This window comes from Aphis gossypii, chromosome 1, assembly GCF_020184175.1.
Source record: "Aphis gossypii isolate Hap1 chromosome 1, ASM2018417v2, whole genome shotgun sequence".
NCBI lineage: Eukaryota > Metazoa > Arthropoda > Insecta > Hemiptera > Aphididae > Aphis > Aphis gossypii.
The window spans coordinates 28554885-28574938 of record NC_065530.1 but is presented as its reverse complement, the minus strand read 5'-3'; the positions used below and the strand labels follow the sequence as shown (position 1 = coordinate 28574938).

General features: G+C 23.6%; 3 protein-coding genes across 4 annotated transcripts in view; 1 reads left to right on the top strand and 2 right to left on the bottom strand.

The window, feature by feature from the left end:
* Positions 1 to 128: 128 nt before the first annotated feature.
* Positions 129 to 4774, bottom strand: LOC126555834 (uncharacterized). Its single transcript, XM_050210728.1, has 7 exons — positions 4668 to 4774; positions 3554 to 3953; positions 3134 to 3481; positions 2775 to 2862; positions 2061 to 2142; positions 698 to 905; positions 129 to 601 (listed from the first exon to the last, which is right to left on the bottom strand). Exons 1-7 carry the CDS (start codon positions 4706 to 4708, stop codon positions 308 to 310), a joined length of 1461 nt encoding a protein of 486 aa, XP_050066685.1. The 5' UTR covers positions 4709 to 4774; the 3' UTR covers positions 129 to 307.
* A 5525-nt stretch (positions 4775 to 10299) lies between these two features.
* On the top strand, positions 10300 to 15293 carry LOC114124594 (inner centromere protein). The gene is made up of 12 exons (XM_027987892.2): positions 10300 to 10526; positions 11059 to 11167; positions 11315 to 11405; positions 11565 to 11665; positions 12023 to 12089; positions 12317 to 12650; positions 12728 to 13015; positions 13850 to 14084; positions 14166 to 14227; positions 14313 to 14409; positions 14721 to 14820; positions 14912 to 15293. Exons 2-12 carry the CDS (start codon positions 11075 to 11077, stop codon positions 15103 to 15105), a joined length of 1662 nt encoding a protein of 553 aa, XP_027843693.2. The 5' UTR covers positions 10300 to 10526; positions 11059 to 11074; the 3' UTR covers positions 15106 to 15293.
* Positions 15294 to 18767: 3474 nt separating this feature from the next.
* Positions 18768 to 20054, bottom strand: part of LOC114124590 (T-cell acute lymphocytic leukemia protein 1 homolog) — a 28827-nt gene continuing 27540 nt past the window's right edge. The window contains exon 3 of one of the 2 annotated variants that reach the window (XM_050208524.1): positions 18768 to 19855. In XM_050208524.1, the coding sequence (XP_050064481.1) occupies positions 19756 to 19855 (100 nt within the window). In that variant the 3' untranslated portion in view covers positions 18768 to 19755. The remainder of the gene's footprint in view (positions 19856 to 20054) is intronic. The other variant, XM_027987888.2, reaches the window with a different exon arrangement.

Below are 20054 nucleotides of genomic sequence, written 5' to 3'. Positions count from 1 at the left end.
TTATTAAACATAACAATATCAAATACCTAATAAATTCACATATTACAGCAGTAATAAATAAATAAAAATGTATTTGTATACAATCATAAATAATATTATAATGTATTAATATTTTAAATTATTGCGTATAACAAAGTATCGTATTGTGTAGGTATAATGAAGCAAATATTTCAAAAATAGATAACAAAATTAAAAGCATTATACAACATAAATACATCAAATTAATTTTTTTTTTAACAATTAGTTCAAGTATAATTTAAGTAATTTAAGAAAAATAAAGTTTGGTTGATGATTAAATAAGTACCTATCAATTTAAAAATAATTGTAAATTATTTAATCTTTGGTCCACGTCGAAACGTCGTCTTTGCAACCTAGGATCTCTAGGAACATGAGGTTTCCTACGTGAATCATTTAATATCGCCATCGTTTGTGAATACGTCATAGTAGGTGGGAGCATTTGTCTCATATCAATATCCACAGGGGACGGTTGAGGTGGGTTAGGTGTTTGCAGAAGTGGACCTTGAATAGTGGCATTTTGAATAGGCCTAGGATCTTTTGCCGCTAATATATTATTTCTAAGACGTGGATCATCAACTCCCATCTACATAAAATACGCATGAAAAAATAATTTAATAATTTTTTTTTACAATATGTTTTTTATTTCACATAAATTTGAAATAATGTTAATTTTGTTTACCGTAAGAGGAATGTCAGAGTAGTCGCGTACAGACACTTCGCACGGTAACATAAAATATTTTTTTTCTTTTGTAAGACAATGTTCTTTAGATTCTTTAGTTTTTGTATTATGTTCAGACGATTTAGTCTTATTAGTATTATCTTTTTCATCAAACACCTCTCCATTTTTAAGGTCATCATCTACTTTACTTTTGCAACTATTGCCATTACTAAAACAATTGAAAATATCTATCTTAACTATAAAATTATTACTAGTAGACAGTATTATTTATTAGTTTTCTATTTAAAACATTTATATAAATAATTTTAAATGTAATCTAACAATTAAAAAAAAAAACAGGATTAGGAACATATTGAGCCAAAACATATTATATTAGGTACCTAAATACACAACTATAAATAAACAATATTAATCTATCTAAACATAGGAAAAAATTCTAGCTTTTATTTAATTAATGTTAATTAATTAATTATTATTTTATAAATATGTTTCTATAACAGTGGCGTATACAAGTGGGGTGTTTGGTGGATATGACCATGGGCGCCCATAAGTAAAATTTTAGGAGGGGTCAAAATAAAAAATTCTCAAATGTAAAGATAATAATTATATTAGGGTAATATTTATTGAGTTACAAGTTTTTAATATTTTTTGTCCATGGTGGGGGCAAGTGCTCCCCTTGCCCCTCCCAATGGGCGCCCATGGATATGACACCCTCCTTGAGCCGTATCATATATATTACATTATTATTACATATATTATATTACAAAAAATATACAATATGAAATATAAAATAATATGTATACATATTAATTAATTAAAATAAAAGTTTTAGTTTATACGTATTATATATAATATTTAATTTTTATAATTAACACCCCCTTCGGCCTTCAGAAAATCTTAGCTACGCCACTGTTCTATAGAATTATACTTTTAAATAGGTTTAAGATTAATTATAAGTTAATAATAAGTTAATTATTTCCTTTAGAATTGCATTTGACATTTCAATATTTTCTAAGAGTTAATAATCTGCCACCAAAATACTTACTAGGTAATATTAATAATTAATAATCTTAATTGAGGCTATTTGAATATAGGTAATAATAATTATAATGTATAGATAGGTAAATAAAAAAACATTAATTAATAGCTTTAGCTTTGAGCTAATATTTTTAAAGTTAATGTTGTTTTACTAGATAAAAAGTACTATTAATTATTTATTAATTATAAATTCAAATTATATCTTAGTATTTCATTATTTCAATTCTGTAATCATATTGTTATATTGAGAATTAAAAAATGCGTATAACATTTTATATAATTTATAAAAATAATACTTAAACATTATATATAATTTTAAATTTACTTGTTTAAAGGTTCTTTTTGATTTTCTGGTAACAACTGATCTTTTACATCATTTTGAAAATTATCTTCATCAATAACAAGACCTAAAATAAATTTAAAAATGTAATTTAATTATAAAACCAAACTATATTATCGATGCTGCTATTTAAAATTATAAAAGTACATTTTTAATTAACAAATAAATATTAAATACTATGTATAACAGCGTGATCCCACAGCCCTCAGTCTTTTGTATCCCCTCCATCCCAAGAAAACACTTAGTACATATATTTCAATAATTTTAAAATATTTATAAGTTTGATGAATTAGAAAAAAGTCATAATAATATTATTTTTGAAATTAATTTAATACAATTTAAAATTAAGAAATCATATTGATAATTTGTTATAAAAATTAAGCATTAGATTAAACACCAATAAGTTATTTGACTGAACTGAAAAAATTGGCTTCTAAAAAACATTAAAAATCATCATAATTATAATATTAACATGATTATTATTTCATTATTAATATTAATCTGTAATGTGGTAAGTTATGCATTATATTTAGGTATACATTATGTTTGTTATAAAAGAAATATGAATAATAATTTTTTTTTTTTTTTGTGTGTCCCATAGTTTTTATACAAATTTGTTGACTGTCCTATTAACAATAATAATTTTGAGCATCTCGAAATTTATTAAGTAATGATAAGTTGTATTAAATTTTAACTTGCCATGAAATTCATCATCATCGCTTACATCATCAAAAAAAGGTTGATCATAGGTCTCCATGGACAAGAGTGGTTTCTTTTCTAAATTGTTCTGAAATAGAATATCATTTGTATACTTGTTTACATAGAATAAAACATGAACAATTATTAAAAATTAAATATAATATAAGTCTATAAAAAATGTAAGAAAACAAAAATTCCATAAAATTTTCATTTTCGTACTTTGGTGTACCAAAACGTAATTTTCCAAAAGGCTAAAAGATATATATATTAACATGTAAATAAATAATTTTTTATTGTGTAATTCATAAGGTTATGCATATAGTATACTAAATTAGTTATTGTTTACTATATTATATTACCTTCAATATTTTTCTTTTTTGTTCTTCATTAAATTTGCTATGGCTAAACCGACAATCTATACCTGAATGGCATTTCATACCAGTATGATATTTACAAGTTAATTCTCTATGCATGAATGTACACCTTTCCTCCTCGTTTGTTTTTTTGTTATAGTCATCGTTCTGATCAACTTTAAGTCTCTTACGTCCTCTATCATCATCTCTTTGATAGCTAAGATCTCTCTTTGTTATAACCCTTTTATTTAGAGAAATTCTATTTCTGGATCTGTTGTTGTTAAATCCTGAAAAATTATTATGTAAAGGAGCATGTATTATTTGTCGATGAGACGACTGTTGATGTCTCTGATCCTAGTATAGCGTAAACAAAAAAGAAATTATATTATTATAATACATTAAATTATAGTTTAATTTATTGCTTACCATGTCCCACGAATGTTCAAATTTTTTTTGTTTTGCACCTTCTCCTAGACAATTTTTTTTAGGTTTTTTAAGTTCTATATTTCGTTTAGATGATTCAGCCAGTTGGCTAAGATCAGTATCATATTCTTCATCCAAAATTTCTCCATCTTCAAGGTCTTCGTCGACCTTATTTTCGCTGTCGTGGAAATTGGACAAGTCAGGATTATTGGTTCCTCTTTCAACACATAAAATTTCTTCCTCATTAACAGCTTCAACAATTTTTTGTATTGCAACTTCTTCAAGACAATTTTCTTTAGATGCTTTAAGTTCTGTATTTCGTACAGTTAATTCACCCACTTCTGTATCATATTCTTCATCCAAAATTTCTCCATCCTCAAGGTGGTTGCAACTATTACCATTACTAAGACAATCGAAGATTCTTTAGTTGAAGTTATTTTTAAAGTTAATTTCGTTTTACTATATAAAATGTACCTACTATTAATTATTTATTATTTATAAATTCAAATTATTTCTTAGTATTTAATTATTTTAATTCGGTATACTGTAATCATATTTAACAAAAAATGTGCATATCTAACAATTTATTATACGTTATTTGTAAAAATAATATGAATTAAATTAAAAAAAAAAAAAAATGTAGGTAATGTTAGTTTTATTAAAATGTCAATACAATTATTGATAATTAAAATTGATTATGCCGAAATTAAATTTTAATTCATGGTATTTAAATTTATGAAAAAGATATTAGTAAAAATTAAAAAATGTTATTATCGACTGAAAAAATTTACATTATTATTTTTACATGTAAATCTATAAAATAAACACTGAGATATTATAACCAAAATTTGAATTATCTATATACCTATATTACGCTTAAATACAAAATAACATTATGTTTATGATTTCGGGTAGTAAAAGACACAATGGGTACAATATTATATTTTTGTATAGTACAAATATGTACCCATAATCATAAAAAATAAGATCAATATTTTATAGACTTAAATTCATATTTACACAAATCAGTTGAAATTACTCTAATTTTAAGTAAAAATTAAAAAAAATAAATAAGTTTCTATTAAAATTGGGCGAAGATTATCTAATGTATTCTTACTCATGTAAAATGTTCTCCATTTTAATATTCTGGTGATCCATGATTTAGTTAGAATTTTGTAATCTCACCAAATATATAAATATAAGTAATAAGGTATTGCATTTTAGTTGTTTTTAACTATTTTAGTTTCAACACAAATGTCATGGCAATATAATATATAATTCTTTTCAGCCAGCATAATATAATATTTTATAGTATAAACTATACAATACAAAACTATTGAAAATAAAATAAAAATTACAGTAAATCGGAGAAAATGACTACGGTCTACGGTACACATAATATTTAAGTAAAATTAAATATAATTATAAGGATAAATAAATGAGTTATATCGATAAAACAAAAAAAAGCTAGTAAGTGGGTACCGCTCTGCTGTACGTGAGGTGCCGTGTGGATCACTATTATATATTATAGGAATGTTAAATTTGAATCCAAATTATAGGTATCATTATATACGAAAAACAATTCTGAACGAAGATGATTTGTCAACCTAGGATATAATTTCCAGTGGTTGGTGAAAAAGATGATTTATGTTTTAATGGCCTCAATTAACACCAAAATTTAAATTATTTTATAAATATTATAAGCTTAACTTATGGAAAATCTTATATTAAATTTTCAACTTAGCTACTTATACAAACATTTTTATGAATTTTATCTATCAAATAGTTTGAAAATATTCATGATTTTGACGAAATGTTGTAAATATTGAAAATTCAAATGCTAATAAAAAAAATTGTGCCGATGTATTCTTATAATTTTTTAATCACTATAAGAATAACTTATGAGGAAGTTTGTATTAAAATTTCAAGTATTTTGACAGGGCCAAAAAAATTTAATTGACACTTCAAAAAAAAATTCTCTGAAAAATCGAAAATTTCAATTGTCTATAAATAGCAAAAAAAAAAAATCGAAATATTTTGAAAATTAAATCATGTAAATAAAATGCCAATCTAAAAACTGGAGAAAATTTCAATTATCTACGACTTATACTTTTTGAATAATAACAAATATTTAATATTTAAAAATCGTTTGAGAATAAATCGTTTTGTTACGCTATATATCATTAAAATTTAAAATTCAAACGCATTTAAAATTTATTCTTTAATGATGCTTCGAGTTTGCTCTATAGCTTCTTGAAGGAAAACTTATTGAAAACTTAATGTTGAATTTTTCAACTTGAGATATAAACATAAACATTTTTATTATTTTTCAACAACAAAATTACTTGCAAATTTTTGCGATTTTGACATATTCCGTAACACTTGTCACTTTGAACTATTAACGCTTATAAAAATTCTTAGAAAAATCGAAAATTCTAGTGGTTAATAAATAGCTAAAAAAAAAATCAAAATATTTAGAAAATTTAGCTGCACATAGATAACACTAAAATAAACATTTGGTGAAAATTTCAAGTATTTATAGTGATTACAGTTTTTAAATTACAACCATATAAAAAAATCATTTCGGCCGAAAACTGGTTTTGCGTAAAAATTCCCGTTTTTCCGTAATTTTTTTTTTGTTTTTCTCGAATTTTTTGAAAACTGTTGGAAAATGTTTACTTTTTACCTCTATATAATGCACCAAGGATATTCACTTTTCCATCGGAAACCTAACCTATCGGAAATTGAAGCATTATTTCAATTCTAGTTATGCTGTACACAGACACAAAAAAAAACATACATCATTGTAAAATCAATACATTCATCACTCCGTTCAGAATCTAAAATTTTTAGGAATCATCTTACTTATTGTTATATTAATTGAAGGGCTTGGAACAACAACCAGAAAAATCCACTTTTTAAAATTATTCAGGGCTGATAAAAACCGTTTCATTCCACGATTAATCGATACTAAAACTATTACAGTTAATTTTTTCTATTTTAATATATACTGTATACTTATTTAGTTAACTTTTTTTTCTTTAGATTAAAGCTGTCCAAAGTTATGAAACCTATGGATTTACCTGGTCGTCACGCCAAAAATATTGTTTTTTTAGAGTATACTCACAGCAATTTTAAAAAAAAATTGCCAAAAATTAAAAATTTTATTTTTATTACTTTGAAATATAATAAAACAGTACCTTAAGTTTTAAATTTAGTTATAACAAAACAAGTGGTATACAATTTAGTACATTCACAACAACAAAGCAAAATTTTTATTTGGTAAAATTAGTAAATAAACTAAGTTTATAATTATTGGATTTATCTGGTTATTGCACCCAAATGTATGTAATTTTTTCCTACACAATAATTAACAAAAAAGTGCATTTTCAAAAAAAGTGCATTTACCTGCAAGTTGTTGTACCAAGCCCTTCAATTACTACTGATCCCACACGGCGTTGCCCGTGACAAATTAAATAATGTCATTAAATTAACTTTGTTTTAAAATTATATACGATTATGCTGACCCCATGCACTTCGTTGCTCGTTAAAAATGCCAACTCTATAATATGATTCAAACTTTGTTTAATTTGTTATTTAATATTCGGTTTAATGATGTTCGAAATTTAACTCATTAACTCATTAATCTATTTATACTTTAAACAAATTTAAAATTTTAGTTTTTCTACAAATATGTATCATCTGAAAATTAAAAACAAGATTTCCTGATAGAAATTATTAATACTGGGGTCTGGGATTAAAAAAAGGTTAGCATAAATCTAGATTTATTTTTTATTGCGTATAAATAATACAATAAATATAATATATCATGAAAATTTTATAAATAACGTGTTGTTAGAAATAAATACAATTTTTTTTCTTTTCAAAATAATCAAGTTTAAACTAAAAGCTTATTACGAAAACACTAAAATATTTATTTTACCATTTTTCGAGGAAATTAATTTTATTATTTTGTTTTAATTCAATAATTCATTTAAATTGTATATACATGGTATTTGATTTTTTTGATTTCAGTGGCGACTATCATAAACCTATCTAAAACGGTGCTCAAGCACCCCTTTCATGGATAATTAAATGTATTACATAGTATATAAAAAGTATAAAATAGCTTAGTAGCTATTATATTTTAAACATTGTAGCGTATTAAACAAATATTAATAATAATCATAATTAAATTTTAATAATTTTCTGATGTATCGAAATTTAATGACTTGTTAGTTGCTTTACATTATTCAATTTGCTTATTATATCTTCGTTCAGCATAACTGTAAATTTAAAATATTAAGTATGTAAATACAAATATTAAATAGCCAAATAGGTATTATACTATTATATTATTACATGTATAACAATTAAAATTAGTTTTTAATAACATTTATTAATATGTAGGATCTACATTGTAACATTATATTTTATAAAATTGAAGACCCAATGTCATCTGTATCATGTTTGGTATAACATAAATCATAATCATCTAATTTTTTTACCGTTTATAATACAAAACAAAACACTTGAAATAATAAATAATATTTATACAATATTTTATAAAATATTTATAATTTATTATACAGAAATAATAATAAATCAATAATATTTTAACTTAATAAATTAGTTTTAACATAATATAGTACCTATTTAAAGTTTTTAATAGGTATAAGATATATTCATTTTTGTTAAACTAATTTAAATATCTTTATTTAATTAGTTTTTGGTACCTATAGACTATGATGTAAAAAAAAATATTCTGTAACGAATGCATTGAAATTAAAATTAAATCAAAAACCAAGTTTTTTTTGTATTTTCATTTTACCCATTGAAAACTTTTTTTGATTGATCATCAGAACCAAACAATTTTAAGGGTCAATCTTTTCACGGGATAAAATATTTTTCCGCTCCTATAACCACCTCCTCAACATCACCCACCAACACTTATATCAAATTTATTGTATATTTATTTGTAGATGTTCTTGTGATTTTATCAGTTGAATTAGTTGAAACGATTAGAGTTTTAATTAATTAATTATTAGTACCCACCTACGTTGGAATCATTTGTTGTTTTTTTTTTGTTAGGTACTTATACATAATATAATTTAAAATTGTATTTCCAAGTAGCGCAAAAATAGTCGTGTTATGTGTTACTAGGTAATACACTTTAAATTTCAAGTTTTAATCTATGAAGTTGTGAAGTTCTATATTTCTATTTTCTATATATAATAGGTACCTTCTTAGGTATATAGTTATAGTAAGTTATATTTATATAAGTGTTGAAATTTATAGCTAATAATGTATATTATATTATGTTATATTGTTATGTATATGTCTAACTCTATCTTCAAACACAAGCTACGCTTATTGGATGGGTATCATGTGCACTTTTTTTATGCTTTTATTTATTGTTAAATATTATTTTATGAAAAATATATGTGATTATTAAAAAATATATATAATAGGTATGTATCACATACTGGCCCGTATCATATGTAACTACGTAAGCCTAAACATAAGTATATTGCAATATAATTTCTATTGTTTTGTATATATATATAAAGGGATATCCGGTGTGTCCGTCAATTTTACAAGATAGTAGAAATAACATGGAAATATAGGATGTGACCTTTAATTTATATATGATATTTACCCAGATATGTACTATGGGTACTGGTTTGTTATAGCCCCGCCGCGGCGAGTGAAAACTTTATGGCCCCGCCACTCAGGGTTGTTATCACCCCGCCATTCATATAACAATAAACACATCGTATAAATAATAAATATATATACTTATATATGTATTAAAATTAAAAAAATTGAATAATAATAAATATAAAACAGTGGTATAATTAAAAATATTTATTTATTAACGATATATTGATATAATATTAAAAAAAATTGAATAATTATAAATATAAAACAATGATATAATTAAAAATGTTTATGCGTTATGTTATTCCCAAAATACTAGTAGTAGTAGTGATATCAGTATATCACTGATATCGATATCTGCAACGAAAAGTCAAGCTGTAGACCGATAAGTTACCTTACTCGCTGCCAGTAATGCCTGTTACCATACACATTTTAAGTATCCATTTAGATTTAAAATATTTTTGATTTTATGAAATCTCAGAATATATTTTTTTTGAATAAAAATTCAAATTTTTAATAATTTCGTTGAAATTATTCAAATAATATCACACATGCATCGTTTATAATATTATTTTAAAACTGGAAGATTTATAAATCCTTGTTTGTGACACAATATACATTCTACCTATAACAGTATGCCCAAAACTGTTAGTTTCATAATAAAAAATAAAAAACACTTAATATTACAGAATCCAAATTACACGGCATTAGAATTCCTTAACATATTTATTGATAATGTCTTTTCAGATTTTCACAATTATTTAGAAAACTTATGAAAAATAGGAAAAGTATTTTAATTCATGTTTTTATCTATTTAAGTATCTATTGGTGCTATAAAATGTAGATTTTAAAGTTACATGAACTGCATTTTTCAATACGGTCGAAGAGAAAGAAAAACAATTACCTATCATATTTAAATATTTTAAATTCACGCGGTAATGTGACTGTTATCATCGACTTTTAATGTTGGTTATCACACAAGTGTATGAAATGTGGTTGCTGGTAGAATGGTAACAACAACTACACCATAGAACAAAACACCATCCAGATCCGACCCGACCGGCGGGCGGCGACCATCAGTCCACCCCACGTCCCCACCATTTAAGACACAACCGTTAGCGGTTTGCATTGGTGCATTGCGCATGGTCGTGTGCGTGAGTGTTTAATTTTTAACGGAAATCTGTTATTATAATAAAATTTTATAGTTTTGTGTTATGTCTTATTCTCTTAGAATTCCCTTTGGGCCTTAGGGAATTTATAAACTGTACTATTCCACAATCCGTTCACTGTTGTCGTTGCTACTCGTCCATTGGTGGTACGTATTATTGTATTAAATATATAACTATTTTACTCGTTAGTTGGCAGTGATAATAATAAAATGTCTCAAGTGACTTCAATTTAAGTAACGTAGAATCGTTTCGTTGTTTATTAGTTTATTCCTTTTCCTTTTTTTTTGTATACCCTGTAAACAATAATTGTAAACGTGAGGTTAATTTTTTATGATTTTGTTTAATCTAACTTGTTATTTATTTATTTATTTTTTTTGATCAGAGTACGTAGTAACAGTAAGTTTAAAATTTTGATACATCAATATTACAGTTGACTGCTGGATTCTGCTATTTAGTTTCGTTAAACAAATTATAGTTTTGTTTTAATTTAAATACATTTTTAGTTTGTGGTGTGTTATTGTATACAGTGTGATCACGATAATTGGAAACACTCAATAACTTTGTTCAGGCTTCATATACTTGTTCCTGTGATGAAATTTTACAATACAACTTCGGTTGAACTTATTTTTTTGAATTAATTTTGTGAATAAGTTAAGAAGTTTATCCTAATTGTTTCAGTATTTCATAATACAAAATGGATTGTCAATCAACAGATATTTTTGAAATTTATAAGATGTGTTCATCGTTGATAGAAAATGGTATTGCAGAAATGGACAATGGTTTTCAGGTTAGTTACTAGAATTATTATTTTTTACTTAAATTTATTGTTGATTCATATGTAGAAAATTTGTATGAAAATCTAAGATCTAAATCAGTAGGTCAGTGTTATTTTTATCACTTAAGATATTATTTTTGTGTTTATTGTTTATTATAGGTTCAAACATCAAGACTAGATGCTGTTTACAACGAGTTATTACAATCTGCACAGAATGTGTCTGAAAAGAATACATCTAAAAGACAATCTAGTAAGCCGTAGCACTTAATTCAATACAATTAAAAGATTTTTCTCCTACACTATATTTTGTTGAATTTATATTTATATTTATTTTTTTTTCACAGTGATTTATTTAAAAATGTTTAAAATAATTTTATAAAATAAATAATTAATTATTTAAATTATTTAGAAACAAAAAATGGTATGGTTGGAGATCTCTTTGCTAATGAACCAAGTTTTCAACAACCAGCTGTTCCGCCTATTCGTAGAACTACACGACAGGCTTCTATTGTAAGTATGAGAAAATAAGTAACTGACAAACCACTTATAACTTATGATAATAAATAGTATTATTGTAGTAAAATTACTTATACTATAAGTATTTTAAACACATGTTTTTGTAAAACAATGGTATTAATAATGTTTTTATTATAGAGTACATTTTTTTTGTCTATTTATCTTTAGTTACTGTATAAATTAAAATAGTATACATTTTTATTAAAATCAACTTGTGTTTTTATTCTATTATATATATGTTTATAGGTTTTAAGTTTGTATTATTTTGAAGAATTTATGATTATTTTACATATAAGTATTATTGTTTTCAATGAAGTTATAATAAAACTTAATAATTTTGAACATTTATAGATTGCATCAGATAAAATAAAAGGTGTTAGAGAATCTTCAACTATCAGCGGCTCTGGAGCATCTACAAGTAATAACTGATAAATGATTTTACAATTTTTTAAATATAATATATATATATATTTCATTTTTTAATTAATTTAATTCTTACTCAAGGTTAGGCATCTTTTGTTTTTGATTGTAATATAATTATATAATATATCTATAAATGTGTATTTATAATAATTATTATTATTAAAAAGTTAATTATTAAAAAATATCTAATTTTATTCAATAACTATCTTGATTGTATTTTAGGAGCTAGTCGAGCAAGAGCTTTATCTACATTGATGGATATAGCTCCTATTGCTTGTCCAACAGCAAATTCAACTTTCGTGGTAGACAAAAAATGTATGCAAAATGTTGAAGAATGTATTTCTCCTGGAATGTTTTCTCCAGATAATGGGACTCATACGAAAAAAGCTAATGCCAATACAACTTATGATATGCCTAAAAAATCATTAGCAATTAATCAAACAAAAAAATTGGGAAAAATTATTGATTTAATACCAGAAGAATCTCCCATCAATGTTGAAAATTCTAACTCTACACAAAATAAGACTTTAAATAAATGCAACTCAAAGAAAAAAAGGTATAATATTTTTTGATATACAAGATATTACATGTAAAATGATAATTATTTTAATTTCTTGTGTTTATAATTTGTAGTCTTGAATCTCAAGTAAAGAACAAACGTCGTGAAAAATTAGAAGATATTGATGTCAATATTGAGGAAAAATCATCAGCACATATGACAAGAACAATGAAAAGAAAACTCCAAGAAGAAAATAATATTGATGCAAAAAAAACTAATGTACTATATGTGCCATTAGAAAAACAAATATCAACTCCAGTAAAACCAGTAGAAGATCATTTATCTCAAACTCCTCATCAAATCCGAGAAAATGAAGCTGAAAAAAGGAAAGAATTATATCTTAAAACCAAAGCAGATCAAAGGTATTTCAGTGTTATTAATTTCTTTTAGTATTTTTTTTTTTTTTTTTTGATTATCTTAGAGCTGTAAAACTAATTCTATCTCAAGAGTAGTCTCTGGTAACAAATTAGATTCATTTAGTATTTAAAATGGCAAAAATTAAAAACTTATCTATTGTACTTTTAAATATATCCAGGAATAAAATAATTTTTAAACAAAATGGGCTTAAAAAGTTTAAATAACTTATTTTTATATAGTCTATAAATATAAAAAAAATACGTAGTTTCTATTATATTTTAGTCATTTTAACTTTCTTATAGTCTTTTTGATTATTTTGTATGTAAAAAATAAGGAAAAATTGTTGAAATTTCTTTCATATTTTTTGGTATTTGGAAAAATATTTTATAAGTAATTAATTCACAATTATGTTCTTATTGTCTATTGATAAGGAATATTTTTATTTTAAGTTCTTCAATAATTTCAATATCGTATTTAGCTACGTCTGAGTGTCTAACTTGATATCTTATAAAAAATTATTATTATTATATATTGTTTATAGGTTTAAGATTATAACACGGTATATTAACTCAATTTCTAAAAAAAAAAATTAATATAATCTTCTTTTTTCTTTTTAAAACTGATTTAAATTCTCTATATTTAAGAATAAATGAACAGTATTTCAATAAATTTCTGAAATTTGAATAAAAGTATTGAAACAAGTTCCTTTGAATGTGTTCCTTTCATGCATTGATCTATTAATATGAAATATCTGCATTTTTTTCCAAATGTATACTATTAAATGTTAATACATATTGAGTTATTAATCATTAAAGTAAGTCAAGTAATGTTATCCATAGGAAATTTGATGATCAACATTTACGTGCTGCTAAACATAGAGAAGAACAAATGAGACGTGTCGAAGAAAAGGTTAAAAAAGCTGCTGAAGAAAAAAGGAAAAAAGAAGAAAAACAAAAGGAAAAAGAAATAATGATGAAAGAGGAAGCATTAAAAAAACAAAAACTAGCAGAGCTTAGATTAGCTGAAATTAATGCTAAGCGTAAACTAGCTGAAGAAGCTAAACATTTGAAAATGGTAAAATGTTATGATATAATATACTTTGTATTAATTATAATTTTACTAAGAAAATATTCTAAATTTGTATTGGTATTTTAGCAAAAACTTGAGATGAATCGCATGATGAAAGAAAATGAATTAAAAAAGAAAATTGAAACAAAGTAAATAAAAATTGTATTTTTTTAATGTTGATAAAAAATTATATTTAATTTATATTGAAATACTAAATTTTTGTATGATTAACAGACCAGAAAAAAGTAAATCAGTAATTCGTCCTAAAGCATTATCTTCAAATATACCTACTTCATCAGCACCAAAATTAGCAACACTACCAAAATCTAAAGTAAGCTGGTTTTTTCTATTTAAACTTGTGAATAGATCAAATTTATATATTCTTTGACTTCTTTGATTAATTTAAAAAATAAATAAATTTTTCTTTCGTTGTTGGATAAAACTCATTATATTTAAATTTATCAATTAATTTAGTATGTTAAGTGTTATTGTCTTGTTTGACCGCATTCTAAATATTTTTTTATTTCAACTTAAAGGATTTATTAAGTTGATATATAAGATTTATTGAGTAATGCTAATTAATCAATACATTTAAAACTTACATAAGTTTAGTCTTGTAACTAATTTAACTATTTATTAAAGGTTGATAACAAAAATGATTATGGGTTAAATGATGTGTCTGCACGTGATTCTTCTGAAGATGAATCTGGACCCAAAAAACCTGTTCCAAATTGGGCAAAACGTATGTATACCTATCATCTCCTATGTATTATTAAAAAATTCAGCAGAGTAAGCTATTTATTTTAATTTAAAAATTAATAAATTATCTTTAGGAGAAAATAGAAAAGCTGTACTTGAACTTCAGTATCATATTAATACTAAAGAAAGAGACTTATTCTTTGACTGTCCTAAAAGTATGAGTCTTAAAGAAATGTTCAAAGGTTGGAATATCCGTGATAAACAACGTACATCAAGTGCTGTTTGGAATACACCTCCCCGTTATAGTGAATATCTACGCAGATATTAATTCACTTGTATTAATTGAGTAAGATAATGTTATTTTTGTAAGATTTTTTTTTTTAATAATTAATAATACTTTTATTGTTTTTGTAATTATTATTTGTATTTAAATTTATTGGTTAATACTTATAACATTGAATTTTTTTCTAATGTATACAATATAAATATAAATAAAATAATCTAATTATTTCTTTATTAGACTATTTTATAACTCAATTATAACTTAAATATATTGTCTTTAATAAGATTTAAATTATTTTGAATGTTAAATAAAAATTAATTCTTAATTTATACCTAGTTAACAATATATTTATTTTTACATAAAAAAAATCTGACTGGACGATATTTTTAATTTATTTTTTTTTTTTGTGGTTGCAATAAAAATAAGATTTTTTAAAAAGCTTATAGAAATTATAGAAATAAACAAAAAAGTTTAATTACAATTCATGCATTATATATTTAATAGAATACATAGTACACAAGTTAATGCTAATAACCTATTTAGTTAATAATTATTTAATTAACATAAGCCTCTTATTATAATATTGTCTGTAATACTTTGTATGTATATATAATATATATTTATAATTTAATGAAATGAATTAATTTACCTAACAATATTGGTACTTACATTAAATATATATAATTCTAGCTGTATGTTTATATAACCTACTTGAAAAATTGTAATAGAACATGACAGTATATTAGCATATTTCAGTTTTTGTGTTCTTCAGTTGGCTTAGTTCTTGATTCAGCTCAACTATATTTTTTAACGTCTTGGTTTAAGCTATATCCTTTACTTTCTTGATACTTCTGAAATTTTCATAAAAATCAGTCAAATAGTTTTTGAGTAACTAATATGAATAAACCAAAAAATATTTGTTTTTCATGATCAAAAATGTATGAGTGAGTCATTCTATAGTAGACTAGATAGGAGTTGAAAAATGAAACTATAAACATTTCCAAGTTTTCAGGAATATATGTACAAAGTATAGTGTCATTTAGTTCAGTATTTTCTCAGTCTATGTTATGGCTTTAGCTTCATCTAACATGATATCTAACAATATCATATTAATATATATTAATGTCCATAATTTTATTTATAAATAGACTTGGTGACCCCTTGACAAATTAACTCATCAACTCTCTTCTTTTTTTGTGAGAGTTAAACATAAAAAATCTGAATGAAAAATAATACCAATTTAATAAATGATTAACATTTTAATAAAATATAATACACTCACTTCAATAATACCTGATTAGTTACAACATTTTCAACTAATTTCTCTTCAAATGTCTACTAATCCTTATTTTAACTATGACTTATATACAATGCAATGTAATAACTTTGTGTTAATATTACTAGTCATTTTAATTATTTCACTTAACTATTTATGAAATCTTATACAAGAGAAATGGTAATATTAAGTATCTTTAATTGACAGTTAATATTACGTGTAATATTTTTATAAATGGGTAAAGTTGAAATATTACACATTTTTATAATTCTGTGTGATGTCTCCACTTCAATGTACTTTATATGTGTGACTAATAAAACATACTTGTATTTATTTAAACAATATAAATGTATACATTAACACTTAATACGTATCTTACAAGTTGAGACTCCTTGTAAAGTCTTGTTATCATATTACCATATGCCCATATAGAATGGATTATCTATTAAAGCATAGTTTAGCCATTGGATATAAATAAAGTTTGAATATAGTTTAATAAATATGAATCAAGGATGGAAAGCTATTGATTTTTTTATTTTTATTTGACAATTTTGAATAATTTTAAGACAAATTGACAAATTAAGATTTTGTCTATCAAGTGTAGCTTTCATTTTTATATGTTGTTGTTTTTTTTTTAATCTAAGTGTAGAACATTCAAGTAGTACACTCAACAAGTCATCAATATAAATCATTTAAACTTTATTTTTCTTAAAATAGTCAACATTTCAACATTTTTTTTAAATAGTTGTAAAAAGTTAATAAAATACAATTCATTGAAAGGTTAAGTTTAGTTTATTAAGATTCATACGTATTATAGGTACTGCTAAAACGGATTTAATTATCTGTGGTAAAACCATTACAAAACAACATATTATCTATATTAGGTAATTAGTAATTTAGTAGCATTGATTAAATTTATAGATAGAGTGATTATTTATTCTATAATATTAATGGTAGTAGTAAATAGTATCTAGTTGGTACTTTTGACTGCACTAAATCTGCCTAGTCTCACGCGAGGAATTTTATTTCTTACTAATACGCTGAGGAAAAGGCATGGGGGAAAAACATCAAATTACCACGGCATATAAAAAAGGAAAAATAAAAATGTATCAATAGATTATAGAAAACGGAAATGCTAACAATTATTTAGGTATATTAAGTTGATTAATATTTAAGATTTGTATTAATGACGTAAATTTAAAAATGGATATTTTAAAATTGACAAGCTTACCAACTACTATTATTTGACTTCATTAAAATTACCTAATCTATTTCTATTGTTTTAATTTAGTTAGATTATAATTATTTTTCGACTAAATTAATACAAACAATATAATTGAATTAAACACTGAATAATTTTAAGGTTTTTTCATTTTTTAATCCGGGTTATATTTTTAATGTACCTTAACAAAAAAAAATTCAAGATACAGATTCATCGAAAACCGACGTAAATCCAATTTTCTTTACTATTTCACAATCTACAGCAGTGCTTGAATTGGGAAAACATTTGATGAGGGATGTAAAGGTATAAAAAAAGGTGAGTACCAAAAAAATTAAATGAGTTATTAATTAGGAATTAGGATATAATTAGAAGGGGTAGGTATGCATACATAGTTTTTTTTTAAATAATAGGGTTTCTACTTTCTTTTTCAATTATAAGGCTTTAAGGTTAAAAACTGGTTCACAGACATAAAATGATAAAAATCACTACCTACATTATTCACCATCACCAATGCCGTTGATCATAAATAATTTTACTCAGAATCAAATATTAATACCATAGATACCCACTATATTTTAGAGTATTTGTTGTTAGGTAAATAATATAGATTATGTCATTATGATATATGATGAGATATCTATAGTATAATAAATATTATAATATGTAATTAAGTAATACACCACCACATACTAATATTCAAATATTATTTATTAACGTAAAAAATTATTCTCAAAAATGGAAATAAAAGAAAATAATACCAAAATGAATAAGTAATAACTATAGTAAAAAAAAATGTACTTGTTATTAGTTTTTAAATAGGTACTTACCACAAACTTAGAAAACTTTTTTAGTAAGTATTTATACCCATCTCAGTCATTTTAATGTAATATGAATTATACATATTTATATAATATTCGGTATACATATTGTATATTATAATGAATAATGATCAAAGAGCCCAGCGATTATAATTAAATAATATAATTAATTATAGATAATTAAAAGAATTTAATATAGCCATATAGGTAATAAGCACATAAGTATTGTTTTATGTATTGTTGTATAACTTAGCTATGATACATATACCTATATAATTATTCCATACCTATAAGACTATATTTAAAATTTGACTAGGTATGATAATGGTTAAGACTTTAAAACTAAAAATAGGCCTGTTTAATAAATTCAAATCGATGTTCCTAAAGAAGCGAGTATATATATTACATATGTATATAAAAAATAGTAACTAAATTTTTACAATAAATTATAAGTATAGGTACGACATGAATTTAAAGTTCTAAATTTTAAATTATATAATATATAGTTTAAATTTTTTTTATGTATTTACTTACCTACTATTTTTTAGTTTTAAATGAAAACTGTTCTATAGAGAAAAAAATAATTTTCCACTTTTGTCATCATTCATTAGGTATTAACCAAAAAAATAGAGTTATTTAGTTCTGTATCATCTCCGTTGTGGACGTCGATTTATTTAAAATATAGGTATATTATAATACAATATAGGTACTTAGTATTTAATATTTATTTAGCTTAATAGGTACATCATCATTCGTATGTGCAATGTGCATAATATATATTCGATAGCGTATCTTATATAATGTTATAACTTATAATGTATTAATAAATATACGTATTACTATTTGCTTAAACAGCCATACCTACAGGCTACAAGTAAGTTTATAATAAAATTTTATAGAATTTTATAGATATATTAAAATCACTTATAAGTCATAACTAGTTATATCAATGATCTATATATGGAATCTTTTGATTCTTACAAATTTTATATAATTGGTTAGGTAATATAACGTTTATAATAATTATGATTATAACTGCCAACTGGGTAGTCTATTTATATACACTCTATACTTTTAACTAGTATACTTATATAATATATGTACATAATATTTAATATCAATTAACAAAAATTCCAACGGTACTTACATCGATACCTATACCGGCTATACGTATTTCTAACATTTGTACTTATGTATCTAAGTAGGTGAATACCTTTTAATTTATAAGCGTATAGCTACTTACTACTAATGAAAAATACATATTTCTAGTAACGTAAGTTAACTAAAAATGGTTTTTAGTATTTACTGTTATATTATAGTATCGTAAAGTATATTATATAATAATATAATATTTTATTTTGTGATACCCACTATATAAATTATAAATACACATTATTGTCCATACAATCTTCATTATTATTGCTGAAATCTTGTTGATTTTCTTGCCATTCGAGGACACCACTTAAAAGACGAATATACCTGTATAATCATTTAAAGTGTTATTAATAAATAAATATTATAATATGATTAAGTGAAATACACTTATATAATCTGCGTTTTAACAACTGTCAATCAATATTTTTACGTCATAAAAATATATACTTATTTAATATAAATGATTTAGCCTTATATTATGTATTTATTTAAAAGTAAAATCATTTACTTTATAGCCCTATTA

Bases quoted from the DNA above. Each gene is read 5' to 3' on its own strand.
- LOC126555834 (XM_050210728.1), bottom strand. From the start codon at position 4,708: ATGGATCACCAGAATATTAAAATGGAGAACATTTTACATGA. The intron at 2,863-3,133 runs GTAATATAATAT...ATTCTATTTCAG, and splicing joins AAAAAAGAAAAATATTGAAG to AACAATTTAGAAAAGAAACC. The intron at 602-697 runs GTAAACAAAATT...TATTTTATGTAG, and splicing joins ACTCTGACATTCCTCTTACG to ATGGGAGTTGATGATCCACG.
- LOC114124594 (XM_027987892.2), top strand. From the start codon at position 11,075: ATGGATTGTCAATCAACAGATATTTTTGAAATTTATAAGATGTGTTCA. The intron at 11,168-11,314 runs GTTAGTTACTAG...TGTTTATTATAG, and splicing joins AAATGGACAATGGTTTTCAG to GTTCAAACATCAAGACTAGA. The intron at 12,651-12,727 runs GTATAATATTTT...TATAATTTGTAG, and splicing joins TGCAACTCAAAGAAAAAAAG to TCTTGAATCTCAAGTAAAGA.